The sequence below is a fragment of the Bos mutus genome, chromosome 11 (assembly GCF_027580195.1).
Source record: "Bos mutus isolate GX-2022 chromosome 11, NWIPB_WYAK_1.1, whole genome shotgun sequence".
Classification (NCBI taxonomy): Eukaryota; Metazoa; Chordata; class Mammalia; order Artiodactyla; family Bovidae; genus Bos; species Bos mutus.
Genome location: NC_091627.1, coordinates 14,067,272 through 14,089,982, shown reverse-complemented (window position 1 = coordinate 14,089,982; position 22,711 = coordinate 14,067,272). Strand labels below are relative to the sequence as shown.

Sequence of the window (22,711 nt, the reverse complement as noted above, 5' to 3'; positions counted from 1 at the left end):
AGAGTACTGGAGTGGGTTGCCATTTCCTTCTCTAGGAGATCTTCCTGACCGAGAGATTGAACCCACGTCTCCTGCATTGCAGGCAGATGCTTTACCTTCTGAGCCACCGGGGAAACCTGTAAACCACGATCTGATTACACATCTCGAAGGTGTGGTGTGAGCATTAGTGCTGATGTTTGCACACCGGAGGTGATCTCAAAACTGCAGTTCCTACTAAGGATTGTTGTTCCACACATCTGGGGGCTGAGGCAGGGCGGAAGGACCTCGAAGGTCCCAGCCCCGGATTCGCGCATCAGTATGTTCTAAAAATAAGCATTTTTTCCCACCTCCTCAGCACGGTCAGCAGACGGAGAGACCCGGCAGACCCCAGAAAAACCTCACCCGAGCCTGTTATTGTGGGCAGCCCCTGTGGATTCCGCTTACGGGGAACAATTTGAGAGGCAAACAAAACATGAAAAGCTACTCAGAATTAACAATGGGCCAGATGGTAATGCTAGTTTGAAGCAATAAAACATGATAAATAGCTTCCTGCTGCTACTCCTGATCAATTTCAATATTTAATAATTCCACTGCCACCCCACCCCCTCATCTGGCCCCCTCCACAGGCTGCTGTGATAACGACCCGCATTCAGCTCACAGAGCAAACACTCCTTCACTTTCTGAAGGTGTCAGCAGAAAGCTGGCGGCCCGACTGTCAGTCCGTCCTCGAGATAATTCAACTGCCTGCTTCTAAGACACTCCATCTCCAGCCTCTCCTGGTTGCCGGGGAAGGCTGGGAGGGAACTCCGACGATGGAGATGCCATGGAAGCAGGCAGTGGGTGTTAGTGTTCCCTGAGTCTTGCTTTTGAATTTAAGAAAGGGAAGTGGTAGGGAGCTGGGTGGTCCTCTTACTCCAGGACCAATTAGCAGGAGGAGGAGGCAACCAGAAGGGGATGACGGCAGCTTGGTCTTAAAGCCTTACCCACTGGCCATGCTTCTGAACCTCAATCTCCTTCTCTGTATGAAAGAGAGAATCACATCTACTCACAGGAGGAGTCCAGCCTGTGCTGCATGGGTCAAGTGCTGGGCAGCATGCTCTGAATGTGGGAAATGACTTGCAGCAGGAAGCATCATTATCAAACATGAAGCCAATTAGCAAATGATGCCCCAGCACCACTACCTGTGGGAAGGGCTGCTGGTCCTTGTGGTCAGGGAGCTGTGGCCAGGGCAGACGTGGGGTGTGGGGCAGGAACTGGCAGGGAGCACCCAGGGTTCTCTCCAAGTGGAGCCTACAGGCCTTGAGACCCTCTGACACAGGGCATCCCAGAGAGCAGGTGATGCGGGAGCCGTTTACGGAGGAGGAAATGGACAGGACGAAGCGAAATGACTTCTCAAGCTTACATCATATGAAGTGGCATCATCAGTTTTAGTCTGGGTCTTCCAACCTGCCCCCCAAACCCCTCTGATTTCACATCCTCGCTGCCCCACTGCAGGAGAAAACTGCTCCCTGAGACCACCCCCGCTGCATTTTGTCCCTTTTGCAAGGAGGCAGCCGTGGGCTTGCCATCACCTGAGCTGTAGGTTACTAGGCTGTGAAATGCAAGTGGTAATACATACTGCTCTGGTTCACAGGGACGTTTAATGAGGGAATATGCATGAGAGCCTGCTGTAATTTTGTGATGAGCTGTACAAATGTCAGGTATGGTTATTACGACTTTTTAGGAAAAAATCCTCTGGGAGGAAAAAAATCAGAAATTCATCCACCAAAGGGTGGATTCTTCTTACCAAATCCTTCACTGGTCCCACATCCTCTAGGGCAGTGGTCCCCAATGTTTTTGGTACCTGTGACTGATTTCGTGGAAGACAACTTTTCCATGGATGAAGTGGGGGGTGGTTTCGGGATGATTCAAGGACATAATATTTATGGTGCACTTTATTTCTGTTATTATTACATCAGCTCCACCTCAGATCATCAGGCAGTAGGTCCCGGAGGCTGGGGACCCCTGCTCCTAGGGCATTAAGATCAAGCTCTTTGGTGTGACCTTCAAGGCCTCGACAGTGCCTACAACCCCATCTCTGCCCCTTTTCCCTTCCATCCTTGCTGCAGACCCTCCAGGCTACTTAGGGTGACCTGAGCCTTTTACCTGTGTCTCTGCCTAGGCCGGGCAACACCCCTGCAGGAGGGGACTGTCCCACTCTGTCCCTCAGCTGATCCCACTCCTCCTTCTACAAGAAGTCTTCCTTGGGTCCCCCCCTTGCTAAGAAGCTCTTCTGCTGGGCTTCCTGATAGCCTCTCTGTGCTTGCCGCCATCCTAGCATGCAGCACCCTACCTACTGCTGCATTCTCATCTGCCTCCCAGCTCTACAGCCCCTCCCTTCTGGGTCAGAACCAAGTGCTGTTCACTCCAGTCTATCAGCGGCCTGGCCCAGCTTATGTCCAAGAACTGTGCACCGAGGAACCAACCAACGAGTAAGTAACCGTTCCCAATATTAATGGAATCAAAGCTTTAGCCAAAGGATTCCAGTGGTGGAATTAAGAATTTGGGCGGGCACAGCCTTGCTAAAGTTACAATACTTTGACCACCTGATGTGAAGAGCCAACTCATTAGGAAAGACTCTGAGGCTGGGAAAGATTGAAGGCAGGAGGAGAAGGGGTTGACTGAGGATGAGATGGTTGGATGGCATCATTGACTCTGAGGACATGAGTTTGAGCAAACTCTAGGAGATGGTGAAGGGCAGGGAAGCCTGGTGTGCTGCAGTCCATGGGGTCGCAAAGAGTCGGATATGACTGAGCGACTGAACAACAACGGCCTTGGTAGCAGAAGTCAGAACCGTGCTTCTGAATTCAGACTCAGTCCAATCCCCTTAGTCATGTCTAGAGCGGGTGGCGTAACCAAGACTTCCCAGGACAGGCCCCCACCCCACTCTATATCCTCTGTCTGCTTTTTGTTTGTAGAAAAACTTTAGTTGCCTAGGTCTTCCCCTAAGTTCCAAAGAGTAAATTTAATCAGAGAAGTGAGAAAATGCAGAAACAAAGGAAAACAGTCAAGCACGACAAACTAATCATCGTGAAGCCATTAAACAAAGTCAAGGACCTTTAGTTCCTCCTCAGAAGGGCTATAGGTAATATTCTGAGCCATATCCATTGAGCTGTTTTACTGAAACCCCCACCAGGTGAAAAAGTTAACTGCATGCCACCCACAAGCACAGAGACCCCAGACAGGTTGGAACCTGAAGGTTGATGATGTGGACTCCTGATTAGGTCACAGCCAACCAATCAGAAGAATGTCCACGAGCTGATCATGGATGGACCCTGCCACTCTCTCTCTCACCCTGCCTTTAAAAACCTTTCCCTGAAAACCAGTGGGGAGTTCAAGCCTTCTGAGCTGCTTGGACCCCTCACTTGGCCTGCAGTGAACACCGCACTTTCCTTTACCACCACCCTGAGTCAGTAGATTTGGCTTGACTGTGCATGGCCAAACACACCCAAGTCTGGTTTGGTAGCAATAAGATGATCATCCTCCTCCCCCATCCTGACCCTTAAGAAGAAGGAAGAGAAAAGGTACTGCCCATCCCTGTCTGTCCTCCCGCAGGACATGAGGGGGGCTGGTGATGAGGTACCTGAATCCCGCTGGTCCATGGTCATGGAGTTCCACCTCCTCGTGATGTCGATGTAGAGGATGTCCACCGCGGCCATGGACAGGCTGCTGCTGCTGAGCTTGCAGCTCCTGCCCAAGATGGGAGAGGACACGTCACTGCCAGACCCGAGCTGACCTGTCCTGCCTGGCCTCCATGCCTTTGCTTGGGCTCTGTTCCCCTCCTGGATGCTGCCCCACCCCCACCCCCGCAGCAGGAACTAGCGAAGGGTGACTGGCAGCAAACCGTTCGCTGCCCTTACAGGTTCCTGTAATGTGTTCATAAGGGCTCTAAAGGGCTGGGAAGAGGAGGGACTTTAGGATGGCAAGTCTTGAGTTGAATCTGGCTCTGCCACTTAGGAGCAAATGGCCCTGATTAAACTAGTTCCCCTTCTTAAGCCTCAGCCTCCTGACCTGTTAACCAGGCAGTCTTTATTATAGTCACTGTGGGCAGGCACGCTGCAAAGAGCATGATTTGGGCATCAGACAGACCAGAGTTAAAATCCTGGCCCTGTGGCTTCTTCTAGCTGTGTGACTGTGGACCATTGCTTTGGTGCCTATATTGGCTGGTCTCTTAAATGAAGAGGATAACACCCGCTCACACGGCCGTTGTGAAGACGACATGAGGTTGTGCATCCTGGGGCCTGGCACCTGGTTGGGGCCATGACAACTGCTGATTTCCTTCCTCATCCCTCTCTAGTTTCCCTCTTTCTCTGCCAAAGCTAGAACCATCTCAGCCCTGTCGGAGGCTACCTGAGGGGCCTTTCAGTGAGGGGCCCTGTCCACTCTGGAGAAACGGGGCTCACCAGTCAGAGCATCTGGGTATGAGGACGAGGGGTCTGTTAGAATGGAGGCAGAACTCAGCTGGTGCAGAGGCACCACCCTTTTGAAGCGGGTCGTGCTGGGAGGGGACTCCCCACCCAAGCTGGATTTGCCCTGGGAATCCTGAAAGCTACACCCTGGAGCCAGCTGTCTGTTGGACTGAACCATATTCCATGCTGCTATCAACCTTCCAAACGTGTCCACGTCCATCGCCCCAGCTAATGATAAAGTGGTTCTTTGGTTTCCCATTTGTCATCATCTCTTGTGTGAATAGCTCCCTTAGGAACCTGAGAGGCTAGGGGTTGATTGGCAAGCAGGACTTGGGCATTCCAGGGGACCCTCTCCAAATCCATGCACACCCCTGGCTTGACTGGGTGGGTGCCCAGCATGGTGCCCAGATGAGGCTGGTGCTCCTTATATGCCAGGAACCTCCTGGCCTCTCGCCTTCCCTCCCTCTTTCCATCCCTCTGGCCCGTCTCTCCTTTCTTCCCCGCCTGTATTCCTCAGGCCATCAATTCACATCCTGCTTCCTCCTGAGCTCCGCTCTGTATTTCCATCACAAGTCACCGTGGCAGACTTCAAAGCACATCAGCGCAGTTATTGAGCCCCAGTAACAACATGTCAGTGGATGCAGAGCTTTTCACATCACCTGTCACCGAGATGGCTATCTCTATTGGGTCCTGCCGGGGACCCGCTCCAGTCCCTCCCAAGGTATTCTGAAAACCCGCGCTGTTCATTTCCCAAGCTTAATTAGAAGCAGCTATGGGTTTTCTCTAATTATCATGTCTGTATTCTCTGGACTACCTGTTCCCCACAGGACAGGCACTCTGCCTGGCTTACCCTGTGGGTTAATAGAGTATAAAAAGGGAAACAAGACTGACCACTGGTATACAGTTATTTTTTTCCTGACAGGCAGAAAATAGAAGTGTCAAATCTTGAGTAGGAGCTGTAATTTACCAAAGATGATTCTCCATCTATCCCCTTTCCAAGGTAACTTGTTCTCCCTAGTGATACCTGGAAATACAGTTGATCATAACATCTGGACTGGGGCAGGAAAGGGAGGGATCCATGCTGGCTGCAGTTGACATGAAATGTTTGTGAGAGTTCTGATTCTGTAGGCACTTTCTTGGGCACCATCTGTGTGCCAGGCTCTTTCCTGCTCATTAGCTCTCTGGAGCTTTATAACGTTTTATGAGGGAGGTGTTCTTAGAGCCATTTCAATGCTGGGTAAACTGAGACTCAAGAGAAGGGACATGACTTGCCCAAGACCACACAGCTGGGATTCACATCTAGGGTTCCCCTGGAGGATAGAGCTGTGGACTTGGGAACTTTGGGAAGAAGTGGCGAAGTGGCCCAGCCCAGAGCTGCAGGAAGAACCAAGATTCCAGAGACAGAGTCTCAAGAAGCCCAGAAAGGCTGGAGCCTCTAGAGAGGCCCTGTTGGGACATTTTGGGATATAAGGCTGGGGGATGGGGTAAGACAACCAGGATCACTAAGTTTTCCTAGGTTTGTCCCCGCGGTCACAAATGGACTCAAGCAGGGAATGTCTTCAAGGGATAAGACTTAGGAGTGAACTTTTCATCCATCCATTCTCAATACAGAATTTATTTTGCGTCTACTATGTGTTCAGTGGTATTCTGGGTCCAGTAAGTGACACAAAGCTTGGATCCAGATGAGTCTTGGATAAGCTCTTGGACGGTAGACGTCATCTCACAGTCTGGGATAAAAACCTGAGGCCTTGGTAGCTCTTGATCATTTGAACCATTTCCCCTTAGGCCCTGGGAGGCAGTTCCTCAAATTACTAATGAGGGATGGGATGAATTCTTCAGTGGAGGAGAAGTCCAGGAAATACAGTAACATGAGGAGCCAGAAAGATTCCTAAGAAAGGATGGGCTAGAAATGTACATGATAAAAATGAGCTTTGGAATCAAATGCACATGAGTTTGAATCTTGACTTTGCTATGAGACCTTGAGCAGGTCATTGATACCCTGCATCTGAATTTCCTTATTTGTATGACGATGTTGTGACTCACTATACAAAGTTATTTTAAGGACTAGCTCAGTGCCTGGCACACATGACGGCTTTCAGCCTTCCTTCATGATGCAGAGCCAGTTTCCAGAAAGGATTTCGGGGTTTTTTTGTTTCTTCGTTTCTTTCCAGAATCAGGAGAACACGGGTGCACAGGATGAGAATCACCAATCGTTCAAGTTCATTAGGAGTCTAAGATTAGAAAGATTTGAAATTATCATCCCCATTTCCTCTCAACAACTACTGACATCTCATGGGAAATTTAGAAACCAACTTTTTCCACTCCATAAAATCCTATTTATAGAATTTCTTTTGTGTTCATCCTTCTCTGTGAAAGAAAAGACGCTTATTTTTTTTCCTGGAGAGCTTTCTGTAAGGTGAAAGTTAACAAATAATCAGTATTTGTTTAAAAAAGAAAAAAATAAACACTATCTAAACACCTTGGCTGGTGGGGATTGGGAAAGGCCACTTTGGTTTATAACTTATCTATTTTTAAGGGCTATTGATATCCCAAGCATAACGTCTCATGATATTACTGGAAAGAGATCATCACGGGAACAGAGGAAATTTTCAAAGTCACTGAGGAGTTAATGACAGAGGGGGAGGCAGGGCCCCCTGACACTTCTGTTCCAGAACATTCTCACACACCCTCCTGCCTCTCAGAGAAGAAACCTCCCCCCCTCCCCCTCCACAGCTACACATTAGGAAGCATATTAATATCTCCTTACGAGAAAAGGCAGCGGAAGGAGGAAAAAAAAAAAAGGCAAAAGAGAAAGCAGTTTTCTAATTTAGAAGGTGCCTGGGATTAGAAACCACAGAGAGGGGTGGGGGGTCTCCAGGCAGTGCGGCCGGGCGCGAGGCGAACGCTCGAGGTATGGAGAAGCTGCCTCCATTTTCCAGAAATAAACTCCGGTTTTGGCGAACCATTTCATCTTCGGGCTGCGGAAATGGAAACCGCAGCCTGTGCCAACTGATGTCAGATTCCGATGGAGGATACGTCTGAGAAACGTGTTCTTAGTGAATTACACAGAAAGCTCCGCAAATGAGGAACCCGATGGGAGGAAAATAACAAAAATGCATTTCCCTCAGAGAAAGCTGTCAAACTGAAGGAGCAGATCATTTCCATTTCTCAGAAAAAGAGATGTCTCCACACCTCAGCAATTATCATGAAATTAAAAAAAATAAAAGGTGCTTAATTCACGGTGATACTTGCTACTGTTATGTGCCTCCTGAGGAAATGACACGACAAGCTGGTTAGATAGAGTTAACTCTAGACAAGAGGACGACAGTTCATTATTTCTCATTTCTTGGCGGAAAAGAAAAACAGAATACGGCCAGACTTGCATTAGCATAATTCACTCCTAAAACTGCTGATCTATGCAATACATTATGAGAGATGGTCACTGGAAATAAATTCAATCGGAATGTTTATTAGTTCGTTCCCTCCAGTTCTCTTCCAGGAACTTGGAGAGGAAGAGTGGGTAGGACAGATGAAAGCCAAGTTCAACTTCTGCCGTTTGTGTGGGAGCTCAGAGAGGAGGGTCTCTAGCCAGCAAATATGTCTCTAGCATGGTGCTCCAGAGAAGGGCACTTGGTTTGATTTAACATATGGCACAAATATTATCAATTCATAATGAAGTGAAATTTAAATCTAAGTGGAAAAGACAGAATAGTTGTTAGCAAGAGAAAACGCTCGCTGTCAAATTTAGCTGGCAAGACGGAATATATTCAGATACAAATCTGAAAGCAGAGAAGATCACCTTTTACGACAAAGTTGCTGTGGGATGTCTTAGTACATTTTTAAAGGAGAAATGTATTGACTGTGGTGAGATGTGTTCTTCGTGTCTTCCTTCATCCTTAATTACCCGGGACGTGTGCCGGGGGAAGTGCTGAGGGAGGGGAGAGGGGCTCACTGTCTGGGTCCCTCTGCTCCAGCTGCCTCTTCTCCCCCTGGAAACATCGTCACCTGTCACAGTCACCACAGCTCCCACTAATGGCACTCGGCCACAGATTGGGAAAGATGGCCCCAGGACCTGCTGGTTGCTAACATCACGTATTCGAGTTTTTCGTGCAAACACTCTTAATTAGAGAGAACAAAGGGATGGAAGAATCATAAAGCCTCTCACACAGAGACCCAAGTTCTAGCAATATCCCTGATATCATCCAGTTCCCGTCTGACTGCCTTTTAAGAACCTTCTTTGCTAGAATGGTTCTCAAATCTTTTCAAGAATCTCCTTTTCCAGATTGTGTATGAGCATAGCAGCCCTCTTAATATATACCTCGGCCTCTCACAGGTCACAGACCGGTGCACCTGATGGGCAGTCACGCTTTGGTTGAACCCCAAATAATTTTCTGAATCACCGACATTCTGTATATATATGAACTGAGATTTCACATAAAAATCGGTATTTCTAGCTTCTCTAGAAAAACCAAAAACTCTAGTGATACTGTTCCCCAACAACCTTTCTTTGTGTCGCAGTTCTGCCCTCCTCATCCTTGTAAATCCCACCGGCTGGTTTGTTTATCCTTCCTGCCTGCACTCTCCCCCCACCCATCCCCCCAGGCAACTGAGATGTGATTCCTGTAGTCTGTCATCTTTTCAAATCTCCCCTGCTCTCTCACAGCTTCATAGCACTGTATTGACACCAGGAAATAAAAGGAAGCATCTGACTGATGTCTTTCGCTCTTCCTTCCTTCTTCCTTTTTCCTGCCTGGAATGTGACCACAGTGGCTGGATTTTGAGCAGCCATCTTGTAACCATAAGGCAACTCGGAAGCTTGAAGCACATGCTCAGGATGGGCAAGCAGAAAGACAGAAATTGGGGAGTTGATCACATTTCAGAGTCATTAACCAGCCCTAGAAGCCCCACTGCCAAGCTGCCTGTTACATGAGAGAAAATTAGACTCACTATTTAAACCACCTGTAGATGGGTATCCATTCCTACAAGTCAAATGTAGTTCCCAAATGAGTCAGAGTATCACGTCAGGTAGTTTTCTCAGGGAAATAACAGTACAGGCCTGTTGACTTTCTTGAAAATTCCCTCTGCCTCTTGGAAATAATAACCACAAGACTCCCATTTCACAAACAGCTCCTGTAAACCAGGCAGTGGGCCAGATCCTTTATCATCTAATACATCCATCCCAACCTCATCACAACCCTGCGAGGCAGGAGAGATGATTACCATTTTACGGATGAGGGAACGGAGACTCAGAGAAGACAAGGGATTTGCTCAAAGCCGCACAGCTATTAAGTAAAGTGCTTGGCTCTGAAGCCAACCCCCCAAGCCTGTGTTCTTTCCACTGGGCTTTCTTCCCACCTGAAACTAACACAAAGCCCTTCTCAGAATCACTGTGTGAGGATGACTTCAGGTTTATTGAGACGGCAAAAATTCCTGCTGATGCTTCTGCATGCTATCCTATCAGGAGTATCAGGGGGCTAGAGTTAGAATTTATAAAATTCGTTTAGAGTAAAGCACACGGCAAAGCGGTCTAATTATTTGCCTTCATGAATAAAACTATGAAGAGGGTGACTTTGAGTTACTAGATAGAAATATTAAAACCAATGATGAGGTAAACAACAGCAACATTGAGCTCTAGCAGACAGTTTCTCTGAGTTGTATAACATACAATCCTAGGGCACTGGTAGTTTCATCCCCATTTTCTAGGACCATCGAGGTTCAGAGACCGTCATTAACTTACCCAAAGTCACACAGCTAATAAGTGCTCCTGTACTGCCCTCAAAGTGCCCTAGAGGGTACAGGCAAGTTAATGAATAATCTGAGGAGGTTAGGCCTGTTTTGTAGGATGTGGCAAAAGCACAGTTTCTTTGTCTTGTGCTTCATGCAAATTTTGTATTATACTTCATAATATAACCACATTATTTTTATGCTAGAACAAATGTATTAAATTATTTATCAACTGAATTATTTAACTTTTCTCTCCTGAAAATGACACTTTGGAAAGATAGGCCTTGCTTCTCTGCTGTGGCTTCATAAACGCTCAGCACTCAGCCATGCACCCCTGGGAGAACTTCACCCAGTTTAGGAAGCGCGAGATCTGTCTGAGTCCAAGGGGCGATTATTCATCTCTGGTCTCAGGGTCCTGCTCAAGGTAGCCCGGAATTGTTTTTAATCACAAGCACAAGGTTGTGAATGCTCTCACATCTGTAGCATTCATTAATTCGTTCAACGAACAAGAGTGTACTATATGCCAGGCCCAGTGCCAGCTGCTGGGCCAATCCCAACCCAGTGGGGCCCAATCTGGCATCACAGATTCTCCCAGGGGCAGTCTGGGAGAAGGGGCCAGCCAGATGTCAGGCTGGTCTCCAGGCTGCCTGAACCCCAGCCAGAGGGGGCTGGTCTCACTGACCTGATGAAGGTACGGAAGCCTGTTGGTCCCAACTTCATCGTCCCCTTGATTCCCAGGAAGCGGATAAACAGGTTTGCCATCCTGTCCACCAGGCGCAGGTAGTTGAACTGCTTTGCATACTTGGGGAACACCTGCTTGAGGCAGATGGAGGGCAGGTGGGCGTCGGGGTTGGCGTTGCCCTGTGAGGCGCTGGCCAGATCGCTGTGAGGAGGATTTTCTTTTGAGGCTAACGACTTCCCCAGCAGCTGAGACCTGTAACACAAGGAGTTAATAATAGAACCAACATTTAGAGTGGGTTTGCACACAGAACACTTTCTCTTGCAAATTCTCCTTTCCTTTAGATTTATAGCAATGGCAGGCGGTGGTGGGGAGTATTATTATTATTCTTTTCTTTAATTAATTAGGCTGTGCTGGGTCTTAGTTGCAGACCAGAGATTGAACCTGGGCCCCCTGCACTGGGAGCCCAAAGTCTTAGCCAACGGACCACCAGGGAAGTCCCTATTATTACTATTCTTAAAGTATAAACCAGAGAATTGACCTCAAAGAAGCGACCTGCCCAAAGAGTCATACCTGTATATACCTATGGTATATATATGATACCTAATTCATGTTGATGTATGGCAGAAACCAACCCAATATTGTAATTATCTTTCAATTAAAAAAAAATAAAATTTTTTAAAAAGTTAAAAAATAAAAGTGACCTGCCCAAGCTCACATGGCGAGAAGTTGGGCCCAAGACAGAGTCACGGGACAAGAGATGTACACTTCCCCTGTTTTACCATCTTAGTTTCCCAATATGGACAACTTCCTTTCCTGTACTCATGATTCAAGAGAATACTCAATTATGAAGGAGTCTGGGTATGGTTTCAAATTCCTACTTATGGGTAGTAATTGAATAATTAGGAAATATAAAAATCTCATTGAGGGCTGGCAGGAAGCCATAGGCACAGTTCAATGAACAATTTGCAAAGATACATCAGTTACCCAGTTCTAGGAATAGGCACAATTACGTTTTCTGGCTTAACTATTTTCTTATTTGGAACTAGTACAAAAAAAAAAAAAGAAAGAAAGAAATGATTAGAGTGTTGTGATTCCTGTCTGGATATTTTATCCTGAAATTTTCCTGAGAGTCAAGAAAGTTCACAGCCACTCACACTCAGATATGCTCCTCCAGCTGGAATGTTCTCACCTGTAGACCCAATGATCACCTGTTTACCTTCCAGGATAGCCCGCAGGTACCTCCCACTGACACGGCTATTTCCCCTCCTCCCCAAACCTGCATTCCCCGTCTCCTGGAAGGTCACCACCATCTGTCAGTGACTCAAGCGGGAAACATCAGAACAAACATCAACCCCTCCTTCTCGCTCTGCCTTCGCAGCCTCCCTAGTGTTTCCTGGAACCCGGCCCACTGTCCCCACTCCCCTGGCCTTGTCTGTCCTCTCCTGGACTCTGGCAATAGGGCCTCCAGCCTCCATCCTCCACAAGGTATCCGAGGCCACCTTCTAAAACAGACCTGGCCGGGATGCCCACTTCTAACACTGGTCATCTTTGAGGTTCCTGAGCGCCCATGTGATCAAGTCCATAGCCTCCCTCTGGCATGCAAGCCCCTTCTTGGTTTCCTCTCTGCCCTCCTCATTTCTTGTTACTGCCCTGGACATGCTGTACCTTTCAAGGCCTTGACAGCTGCCACCGCCCCAGCCTGCTGCCCTCTGGCCTGGCCTGGAGGCAAAGACTCGCGCTTGCTGGACAGCCAGTTCCCTTCCACAGGCAGTGCCCAATCTGCACCTGCAGCTCCGCTTCTTTCCTTGTCTCCTGTCCTGCCCATAGCTGATGGGGTGAGGGTGGGGGAGGCATAACCCTTTCCACCTGTGTGTCCATTCCAGAGACAGAACCCTTGTAATGGGGAAGAACAAATCTGACTCCATATTGCATCTGTTACTTTTAATTTAGCCTTTGTGTTCTATTGTTTTTGCTGCAAGACCATCACTAAAGGGATGTTGCCGATAAGCTTAAATGACACATAACCGTCCGTCTCTGGGAAGGCTGTCTCCCATGGAATGAGTGTCAAGCTAAAATACCTTTATTTAGTTCACAGGAAACCTTCTGACTAGGCCCACCTCTGAATGGCTGCAGGAAGGAAGAAGTTAACACACCCCCTCTGGGGTCTGACTGGAACCAGGACTTTAGCCATTCCCCTTTTAGTATTAAAGGAAGCCTGAATTCTAACTCAGGGAAGATGGCTCTTTGTGATGCCGGTCCACCATCTTCTCGGTCTGCTGATCTTTTGAATAAAGTCACTATTCCTTGCCCCAACAACCTGTCTCTCTATTTATTGGCCTGTCGTGTGGTGAGCAGTATGAGCTTGGACTCAGTAACACCCTGAGCACGGTGTACACAGCCAATAAATACTGTCCAACTGGCTAAGAGATCCAGGAAAAAAAGAGCCGCATCCCACGGCACTGAGATCAATACCAAGGCCATTTTCTGCTCTTCTTTATTAAATGGCCTCGTTCTCAGAGCTCCCACTTCCAAGCATGCCATCAGTCACCAAGTCAGGCTATCTTAGTATCTTCGTACCTGCTTTCTGACTCAGCCTTTGAAGTCTTCCTCGGCCCTGGCTGCCTGGCACATTTCTGCTGCACTTTCGGAACCAGCTCATCTGTTCCCTTGACCACACTGAAGATCGTCTTTCAGGTCCACTCCGGGTCCCTTGGACGTCTGCATTTCTCGAGTCACATGCACTGTATTTGCTTACGTGCCAATCCCTCTTGCTATTTTGTGAGCTCATTGAAGGCAAAGGACCACATCTTATTCAACCCTATTTCTATAGGACTTGATACGTATTAGGTGCTTGGGAAATGTTTCACTGAATTCATTGCATTGGGAAAGTGTGCTTTCAATAGCAAGTGAAAGTGTTAGTCACTCAGTCGTGTCCGACCCTTTGCGATTCCATGGACTCTAGCCCGCCAGGCTCTTCTGTCCATGGAATTCTCCAGGCAAGAATACTGGAGTGGGTTGCCATTCCATTGTCCAGGGGATCTTCCTGACCCAGGGATTGAACCCTGATCTCCTGCACTGGAGGCAGATTCTTTACCATCTGAGCCACCTTTAATAGCAAGGTAAGCGTCAAATAAAATATCAAGCTCATGATGCTTTGTATCTACCCCATAGGCTCGTTTAAATAGGAAAGCAGTTCGATAGAGAAACAGTGTACTTGACTACTCTGCCAAAATGGACTTTTGTTCATGCTGGTTCAAGGAGCCCAAGTCTGAAAGAGAACCCCCTGGTGTGAATAAAGGGTCTGTAAGCTATGGTTCCTTCAAAGCGGGTCTCAAAGCCAGGACAGGCAGAACCAGAGCAGCTCAAAACCCCTTCTAAAGTTCAACGGTGTGGATGGTTCAAGGAAACAAACGCACCCTCCTACAAAGGAAGGGACCTGACTCCTCCAGAGAGCACTCGCTCCCGGGGGGTGGGGTGGGGTGGGGGGGAGTGGGATGGGATGGAGGTGGGGGGTGCAACTTCCCTTCAGCTAAACTGGTTTTTATCATCACCTCCTTGAATTTAAGACTGTAAATAAAAGTCAGGTGGTTACTCTTCAGATGAAATAAAATGTTTTCACATTAAGGTTACAAGAAGAAAGATATGAACAAAGAGCAGCCGCGTTACCGGAAATGAGCTCTTAAATTCCTGGATAAGTGGCAATCACTGACTTTATAAGCACTCATTAAGTTTTTGTTAAAGGAGATTTTGTTGAAGGAAATGTACGGTTTGAATGCACTCCATGACAAAGAAAACGGGCTGAGAACTCTTCAATCAACAGAACTGTCCCACTTTGGCGATCTCATTTGCTCTTCTCGAAACATGTGCAGTCCGAAGTGGTTTCTATAGCCCTGTTCCAGATGGAGAAACTGAGGCCCGGTAGGGTGAAGGGGCTCTTTGCCCTGGCTGAACTGGAATTACACTTCAGTTCTCCTGACCAGGCACTTCCCACTTTGCTGCCCTGTTTTTCCAAAGCACATCCTGGTTCACACTGAGGGTTACAAAAACCCAGAGGACTGTTATTTACTTTTTTGTTTTTAAGTAGTTTTTTTTTAAATTATAATAATCATTATGCTCTTTGTAGCCATGTTGAAAACTGTATAAAGGGATAAAAGGAATCAGAATCATTTGCAATCCCACAGTTCAGGGATAAACACTAATGTTTTAATTTTTTAATCTGTATTTATAAGTTAGGATCACACCATGGGTAGTTTAAATCCTTTTTCTTACACTTTACCATTATATCATGTTTTCCTGTGGCCTTAAGCGTGTTTTCATGAGCATAACCTCTCATGGACATAGGCATGTGCTAAGTTGCTTCAGTCATGTCTGACTCTGTGGGACCCCATGAACTATAGCCCACCAGGCTCCTCTGTCCACGGGGATTCTCCAGGCAAGAATACTGGAGTGGGTTGGCATGCCCTCCTCCAGGGGATCTTCCCAACTCAGGGATGGAACCTGAGTCTCTTATGTCTCTTGCATTGGCAGGCAGGTTCTTTACCACTAGCACCACCTGGGAAGCCCATGTAATATTCCATATTATGTCTGAACCAGAATTTAATCGGCCATTCCCCCCTCAGTCAGATATTATCTACATGGCTTGTCTTTGCTCAATAAGAGTCTGGTGACATACGTCCCCTAAGCCATGTGATCCCTCCCAGAAACATTATACATTATAGCTAGAAACAGCTTTGAGATCATTCTGTCCAATGATGTCATCTATTTTGTTGTGGTCTAACGCACATAACATAAAATTCACCATTTTATTTTTAAATTTTTCTTGCTCTATCTCAAGACATGCTAGCTCTTATTTCCCAACCCAGGAATCAAAACTGCGCCCCCACGCCTTGAAAGCATGGAATGTTAACCCCTGGACTACCAGGGAAGTCCTCAGATTCACTATTTTAAAGTGCACAAGGCACAATGTTATGCAAACCACCGCCTCTGTCTAGTTCCAGAGCGTTTTCACAACAACGTCATTTTAGAGGGAAAAAAATGAGTCCCAGGTAGACAGGACAGTAGCACTGGTAGGTCATCTGACTGCCAGATCATTCATCTGGGGTGGTGGCCGGAGCTTGGGTTGCCTGCTGAGGGGGACCCCACCACCTCCAGGGCACCTCTCAGGCTGGGATGGTTTCCCGGACTGCATGTCAGAGGCTGTCTCCCTCCAGTGTCTGCAGCCTGCCTCCCATCCCACCTCCAGAGCTGCCCAGAAGGAGTCTGCTTTCTCCGTGACAGCCTCTCACATTTCCTTCAAGGGTTGCTGCACTTACTGGGTGATTACTATTGCCCTTCCTTCCTGAATTGCAATTAATAACCTCAAGATGAAAAGGGCCCTCAAAGCCACAGATATTTTCATGAACTTGAAACCACAAATTCAGGCGGAAAGGGTTTTACTCAACTGGAAGAAGGCAGTAAAGATACAACTGATACAGAAGAAGAACTAAAACACAGAGAAATGATATTTTGCTCCAGATAATTCCAATTATCACATGGAGATCCAAGGTATCACAAGTACTGTAAAATCCTGTTTTTAGTTAATAGCATTTTAATGGAAAAGTCAGACTTATGAAATAGAAGTGACTGGTAAAGAAAATATAAATCAAGCTTACTAGTCCTTTGGGGCATTTAAAAACAATTGAATTTGGTGTATCTTTGATTCACTAAAATAGGGGAAAGAATCCTGTAATGTTTTATCTATTATGGTTTTTCAAATAAAATGGAGTTTTGCTTTATTAAAACTCCTGTGAAAAACCCCCTACCACCATTCTGTCTGAAAAGAAAATCACTAGTATTTATCGGAGACCCACTCCTGGGGCTTCCCAGGTGGCGCTAGTGGTAAAGAATCTGCCTGCCAATGCAAGAGACGCGGGTTCAGTCCCTGGGTTGGGAAGATACCCTGGAGGAGGAAATGGCAACCCACTACAGTATCTTCCCTAGGAAATTCCATGGACAGAGGAGCCTGGCGGGCTACAGTGCACAGGATTGCAAAGTTGGACATGATTGAGCGACTGAACACACTGTACACACTCGATGTCGAGCAGCTTACTTGATATATTGATTTCATTGGTTTCTCAAGACAATTCTGCAAGGTAGGTAGAAATTAGCCCCATTTTACAGATTAGGAACCTGAGGCCCAAAGAAACTCGATACTGCCCAGTCTTGCCCAATTCCATAAATCAATAGGGGAATCAGAATTTGTCCTCAAGGACTTCCCCCAAAATCCAGTGGATAAGACTCTGCCTTCCAATGCAAGGTGTGTTGGTTCAATCCCTGGTTGGGGAATTAAGATCTCACAGGCCGTGCAGTGTGGCCAAATACATAAACAGAACTCTTTGGAAAAAAAAAAAGATTTTGTACTCAGGACTATCTCAGTACACACCTGAGGCTTTGCTCACTACATAACTCTTGTGATAATTTGATTTAAATCAAACCAAAGACTTTTCTTTGTTGGCAAAGTAACGTCTCTGCTTTTCAATATGCTATCTAGGTTGGTCATAACTTTTATTCCAAGGAGTAAGCGTCTTTTCATTTCATGGCTGCAATCACCATCTGCAATGATTTTGGAGCCCCAAAAAATAAACTCTGCCACTGTTTCCACTGTTTCCCCATCTATTTCCCATGAAGTGATGGGACCAGATGCCATGATCTTCGTTTTCTGAATGTTGAGTTTTAAGCCAACTTTTTCACTCTCCTCTTTCACCTTCATCAAGAGGCTTTTCAGCCCTGGGATTTCCTTGGAAGGAATGATGCTAAAGCTGAAACTCCAGTCCTTTGGCCACCTCATTCAAAGAGTTGACTCTTGGAAAAGACTCTGATGCTGGGAGGGATTGGGGGCAGGAGGAGAAGGGGACGACAGAGGATGAGATGGCCGGATGGCATCACTGACTGGATGGACGTGAGTCTGAGTGAACTCCGGGCGTTGGTGATGGACAGGTAGGCTTGGCGTGCTGCGATTCATGGGGTCGCAAAGAGTCGGACACGACTGAGGGACTGAACTGAACTGAACTGAAAGACTTTTCTTCTGATGTTTAAACAATATATATATTTTTTTTTCTTGTAAATTAACAAAATAGGAAGGTAAATAATGAAAGAGCTAGTTTCACAGAAGATGCTTGAGTGCTCTCAGAGAAATAATTCCCTTTTTTTTTTTTAGTGAAGCATCTCTTCAATCATTTATTCATTTATGAACCACTTCCCTAGCTCTTGTCTGTCCCATTGGCCTGGGTTACACAGGTAAGGTTGACACAGTCCACCTTGCTACCCAGAAGCATGTGACCCAGAGTGGGAAGACTAGACCCATCCACAAACAATGTCTGAGCCAGGTGAGAGTGGCTAGGTGAGCATCCAGAGATGGGACCCGGAACATATGGAAGGAGGTCAGTTTAGGGGTCTTAGTCATATACCTATTAAAAAGCAGAGATACTACTTTGCCAACAAAGGTCCATCTAGTCAAGGCTATGGTTTTTCCAGTGGTCATGTATGGATGTGAGAGTTGGACTGTGAAGAAAGCTGAGCGCCAAAGAATTGATACTTTTGAACTGTGGTGTTGGAGAAGACTCTTGAGAGTCCCTTGGACTGCAAGGAGATCCAACCAGTCCATTCTAAAGGAGATCAATCATGGGTGTTTGGAAGGACTGATGCTAAAGCTGAAACTCCAATACTTTGGCCACCTGATGTGAAGAGTTGACTCATTGGAAAAGACCCTGATGCTGGGAGGGATTGGGGGCAGGAGGAGAAGGGGATGACAGAGGATGAGATGGTTGGATGACATCACCGACTCGATGGACATGAATTTGGGTAAACGCCGGGAGTTGGTGATGGACAGGGAGGCCTGGAGTGCTGCGATTCATGGGGTTGCAAAGAATCAGACACAACTGAGCGACTGAACTGAACTGAACTGAGTCATATACATGAAAGCAAGCAGGTCTTTATAGGATCTCACATGTTAAGACTATCAAGCTTGGACTTGGCAGTGTAGGAGATGACAAGGTTGTGGTGGATTTGGGGGAGAAGAGTGGCAAAATCAGAAGTTCAGAGAAGAGGAATGAGTCTGCCAGAGGTATGTATGCTGAATCGAGGGGGCAGGGGGTTGATGATGTAAGGAAGCCATCAGAACATTCAGGGTCAGTGATTCTGAAAGCATGGTCCCCGGACCAGCAGCACCGGCATCACCTAAGACCTTGTTAGAAATGCACATGCTTGCCCCCGCCCCAGACCTATGGCCTCAGAAACTGTCTCAGCAAACCCTGTGGGTGAGTGTAATGAGGAGTGAAGTCTAAGAATCACTGGTCTAGGTGCAAGAAGATGGATTTGGTGTTTGATCACAGGGGACAGAAAGGGAGGGAAGGCCCTGGATCATGTTCCCGGGCAATCCTGTGGCTTGGCAGGAGAACCTGGTGGGCAACGAGGCTGGGCTGGCACAAGGAGGTCGGCAGGTTCCTTTCCCCACCGCTCGGCCAAGTTGTGTCCCCTCAGCCCCTTGGGGGTTTCAAATGCACATTGGCATTCCAGGAGAAACTGCCAACCATGCATCAGAGAAATCCCTTAAATTAGCCTGGCAGCTAATTTAAAGAGTTGGAGGCTGAAGTTACTAAAAATAAACATAACTACCATGCAGCCTGGCTCTGTCATTTGATAAATCTCTTCCATCACAGAGGCTCAATTTGCTTGATGGTGATGCTATCCTATTTGAAGAGAAGGCGATAGATGGGTGAGGCATGTGTTTCAGACTGATGAGGAGAGGGACTTAATGAGAGATCTGGCTGATGTTCCAGTCCCTGTAAGACCTAGATCCATGCTGGGTCTGTTCCCACTGGCTTCCCTTTATGCAACATTCCTCAGAATGCTCATCTGGCCACTTTTGAACCCCCCAATCACTTTCCTCCATAGCACATTGTAACATCAACACCAAAACACAACGGTGATGATACCGGTTATGTGCCAGGGACTGCCATTCTAAATCATTTAATCTCGATAAAATCCTATGCAGAAGGTATTGTTATTCCCATTTTACAAATGCAGAAACCAAGGCACAAAGAGAGAAACTAATACGTTATAAACCCCAGATACAGACCCAGGCAGGCAGGTGCCAATGTCCTTGTTTCTAACTACTGCGCTATGCTGCTTCCATACACAGGGAGTTATCAGGCACTGAGTACCTGAGAGTCAGGTGGGTTATTTGTAACATCTCATTTGACCCTGGCAATCATCCTTATGAATTAGGTATAATAATAAGTGGCTCCATTTTGCTGTTGAGAAATGAGCTTCAGAGAGATTAGGCTACTTTTCAAAGGTCACTCAGCTGTTAAATGGCCGAGTGATATTTGAATAAGGATCTGCTTGAGTTCAAAGCCCAGGCCATTTCCACTCCATCATGTTACAACTCAGTGTACTGATGAAATCTCATTTTCTCCTCCCTTACAATGGAGGTCACTTACTTACGAGGGAGAGTGACTGGGTGGGTGGCAGGGGGCACTTAGTCTAAGCCTAGTTCAAACTTGTTGCATTCTTTAGAATCAAACGCACAGATGATTAGACCTCCAGATGATTCTGCTGCAGCAGAGTGGGTAGGTGGGTGGGTCTGTCTGCTTGTAACTGACCGCAGTATATGTGACAACCAGCGTCTATCAGAATGGGGCTGTTCTGACTGTCCAACAAATCAAGCCCTGTTTCACAGTCACAGGCCCACACAAGTCACTGATGCGCTGCTTCGTTGTGTGTGTGAATGAACAGAGGCCCCCAGCGGCAACAGCAGCGGACTAGGTCCTCTTCCCTGCTTGGGATGAATTCTCTGAGGCACCAGGCTGGGGTGCTGCAGGAGCATCCTCCTGTCGGGCCAGGCAATGAATTAACAAAAGAACAGACAAGTAGATTCAGTCTAATCCCCCCTTTCCCACAGACCCAGAACTTGGGCTGTTTCCAAGCTGGAAGTGCCTTTAGGGTCACCGGGCCCAGCCCCCTCATTTTGCAGATAGAGGAACTGACAGCTCATTTTGCAGGGACCACCCCGCCCCCAATCCGATTCTTTTCCAACAGGGCTCTCTCTGCTCTGCCCCTCTGCCCAGAGCAGGTGTCTTCGCCCCGGTTCCTCTGGCTTTCTTTGTCTTGGGCATGGGCAGTGAGAGTCAGTGAAATGCACGGTCACTCAGGCCAAGGAGTTGGGGAGATGCTGCCAGGCAGCTCTGCCCCATGCGCACGGGTCTGGGGAATCAGGGTGTGGGCTCTGGGGATAGTCTTAGGCATCGTTGGAATCCCAGTTCCATCATTTTAAGCAGGTCATATAACCACAAAGCTTCAGTATCCTCTTATATAAAATGGGAAAAATAACAGTACTTAAAAGCGGCACCTAACTTACGCGTGCGTGCGAGCTGAGTCGCTTAGGTAGTGTCAGACTCTTTGTGACCCCAAGGACTGTAGCCCGCCAGGCTCCTCTGTCCATGGGATTCTCCAGGCAAGGATACTGGAGTGGGTTGCCATGCCCTCCTCCAGGGGAATCTTTCCAACCCAGGGATCAAACCCGCATCTCTTATGCCTCCTGCATTGGCAGGCGGGTTCTTTACCACTAGTGCCACCTTGGAAGCCACCTAACCTATAGGACTAATGTAATTATAGAGAAAATGGATACATGCCACTTTGATTATAATCACCAGCCTCTTTATCTCCCATGTGTCATCATCTGGAGAGGCTCACTGCCGAGTCCCCAGCCTCAGTGGGAGAAGTCCACACATACCTCCAGGAATACAGGGGGATCGAGCATTTCTTTAACCACTTTTGGACATTCTGCCCCACTCCCAACCCATGTAACTAGACACCGGCCTGTCCTCGTGTTCCTCGGACTGCCCAGAGGCCGTCTGGGGGATCTTGCTGCAGGCGGCCTGCGGTCCAATTGCACCTGCCCTCTGTCTGAACCTAAATACATCCCTCCTACATAAGTGAGTCTCATTTTCTCGGGCCTCGCTGGGTGACGGCCCTTCATCTGATAGCCTGGCTCTCAATGACCGTTGTCACAGAATCATGAACACAGAAATGTTCGCTGCGCCCCACATAGAGCAAAAGTTAAACGAAGAGTAGAAGCGACCCTAGTGATCCACTCATCTCAGTTTCCTTTTGAAATAATATTGGAAAGTCCAGGCAAAGTCCTTTGCTTGAGGGGTGGCATCAAGTGAAAGGTGGTAGCAAAGGCAGGCCCAGTTCTCCTGACTTCCTGCTCAGAACCTTGAAAAAAGAAGAAAGAGAAGGGGAAAAAAGAAACCCAACAACCCTACACCACTGTTAAACTAAAACACCAGAGTGGCCCAAACTCTGATTCTGAATGAGAAGCTTTAGACTTGCCGGACCACACTGGCAAGAACGGAGAAGAATCATTTTGCCCCAAGGGCTGCAGAATTCCTCTTTAAACCCACTAAATAGTTGGCCCCTGTCTTTGTGAATGACTGGACTTGTGCTTAGCTTTCCACTGGATCCCGGAGGAACGGTTTTCAGATGACAAAGCCTGGCCCACACGAGCTGCCTAGGCGCTCTGGGCAGGCCCTTACTCCCGGCCAGAGAGCTCCAGGTCTTGTGGGTCTGATCACTGCCTGCTTCGCCTGCCTCATCATCCAAATTCCACATCCATGCGTGCTAAGTTGCTCAGTCATGTCCGACTCTTTGCAACCCTATAGACCATAGCCCTCCAGGCTTCTCTGTCCAGGGGATTCTCCAGGCAAAAATACTGGAGTGGGTGGCCATGCCTTCCTCCAGGGGATCTTCCCAATCCAGGGATTGAACCTGCCTCTCTTACCTCTCCTGCATTGGCAGGCTGGGTTCTTTACCACTAGCACCACCTGGGGCATCCCTC

General features: G+C 47.5%; 1 protein-coding gene across 6 annotated transcripts in view; it reads right to left on the bottom strand.

The window, feature by feature from the left end:
• TTLL11 (tubulin tyrosine ligase like 11) overlaps positions 1-22,711 on the bottom strand; it is a 270,271-nt gene that overhangs the window by 35,087 nt on the left and 212,473 nt on the right. For 5 of the 6 annotated variants that reach the window (XM_070379049.1, XM_070379050.1, XM_070379053.1 and 2 more), the window contains 2 exons: positions 10,834-11,085; positions 3,602-3,708 (listed from right to left, as the gene is read on the bottom strand). In XM_070379049.1, the coding sequence (XP_070235150.1) occupies positions 3,602-3,708; positions 10,834-11,085 (359 nt within the window). The remainder of the gene's footprint in view (positions 1-3,601; positions 3,709-10,833; positions 11,086-22,711) is intronic. The other variant, XM_070379051.1, reaches the window with a different exon arrangement.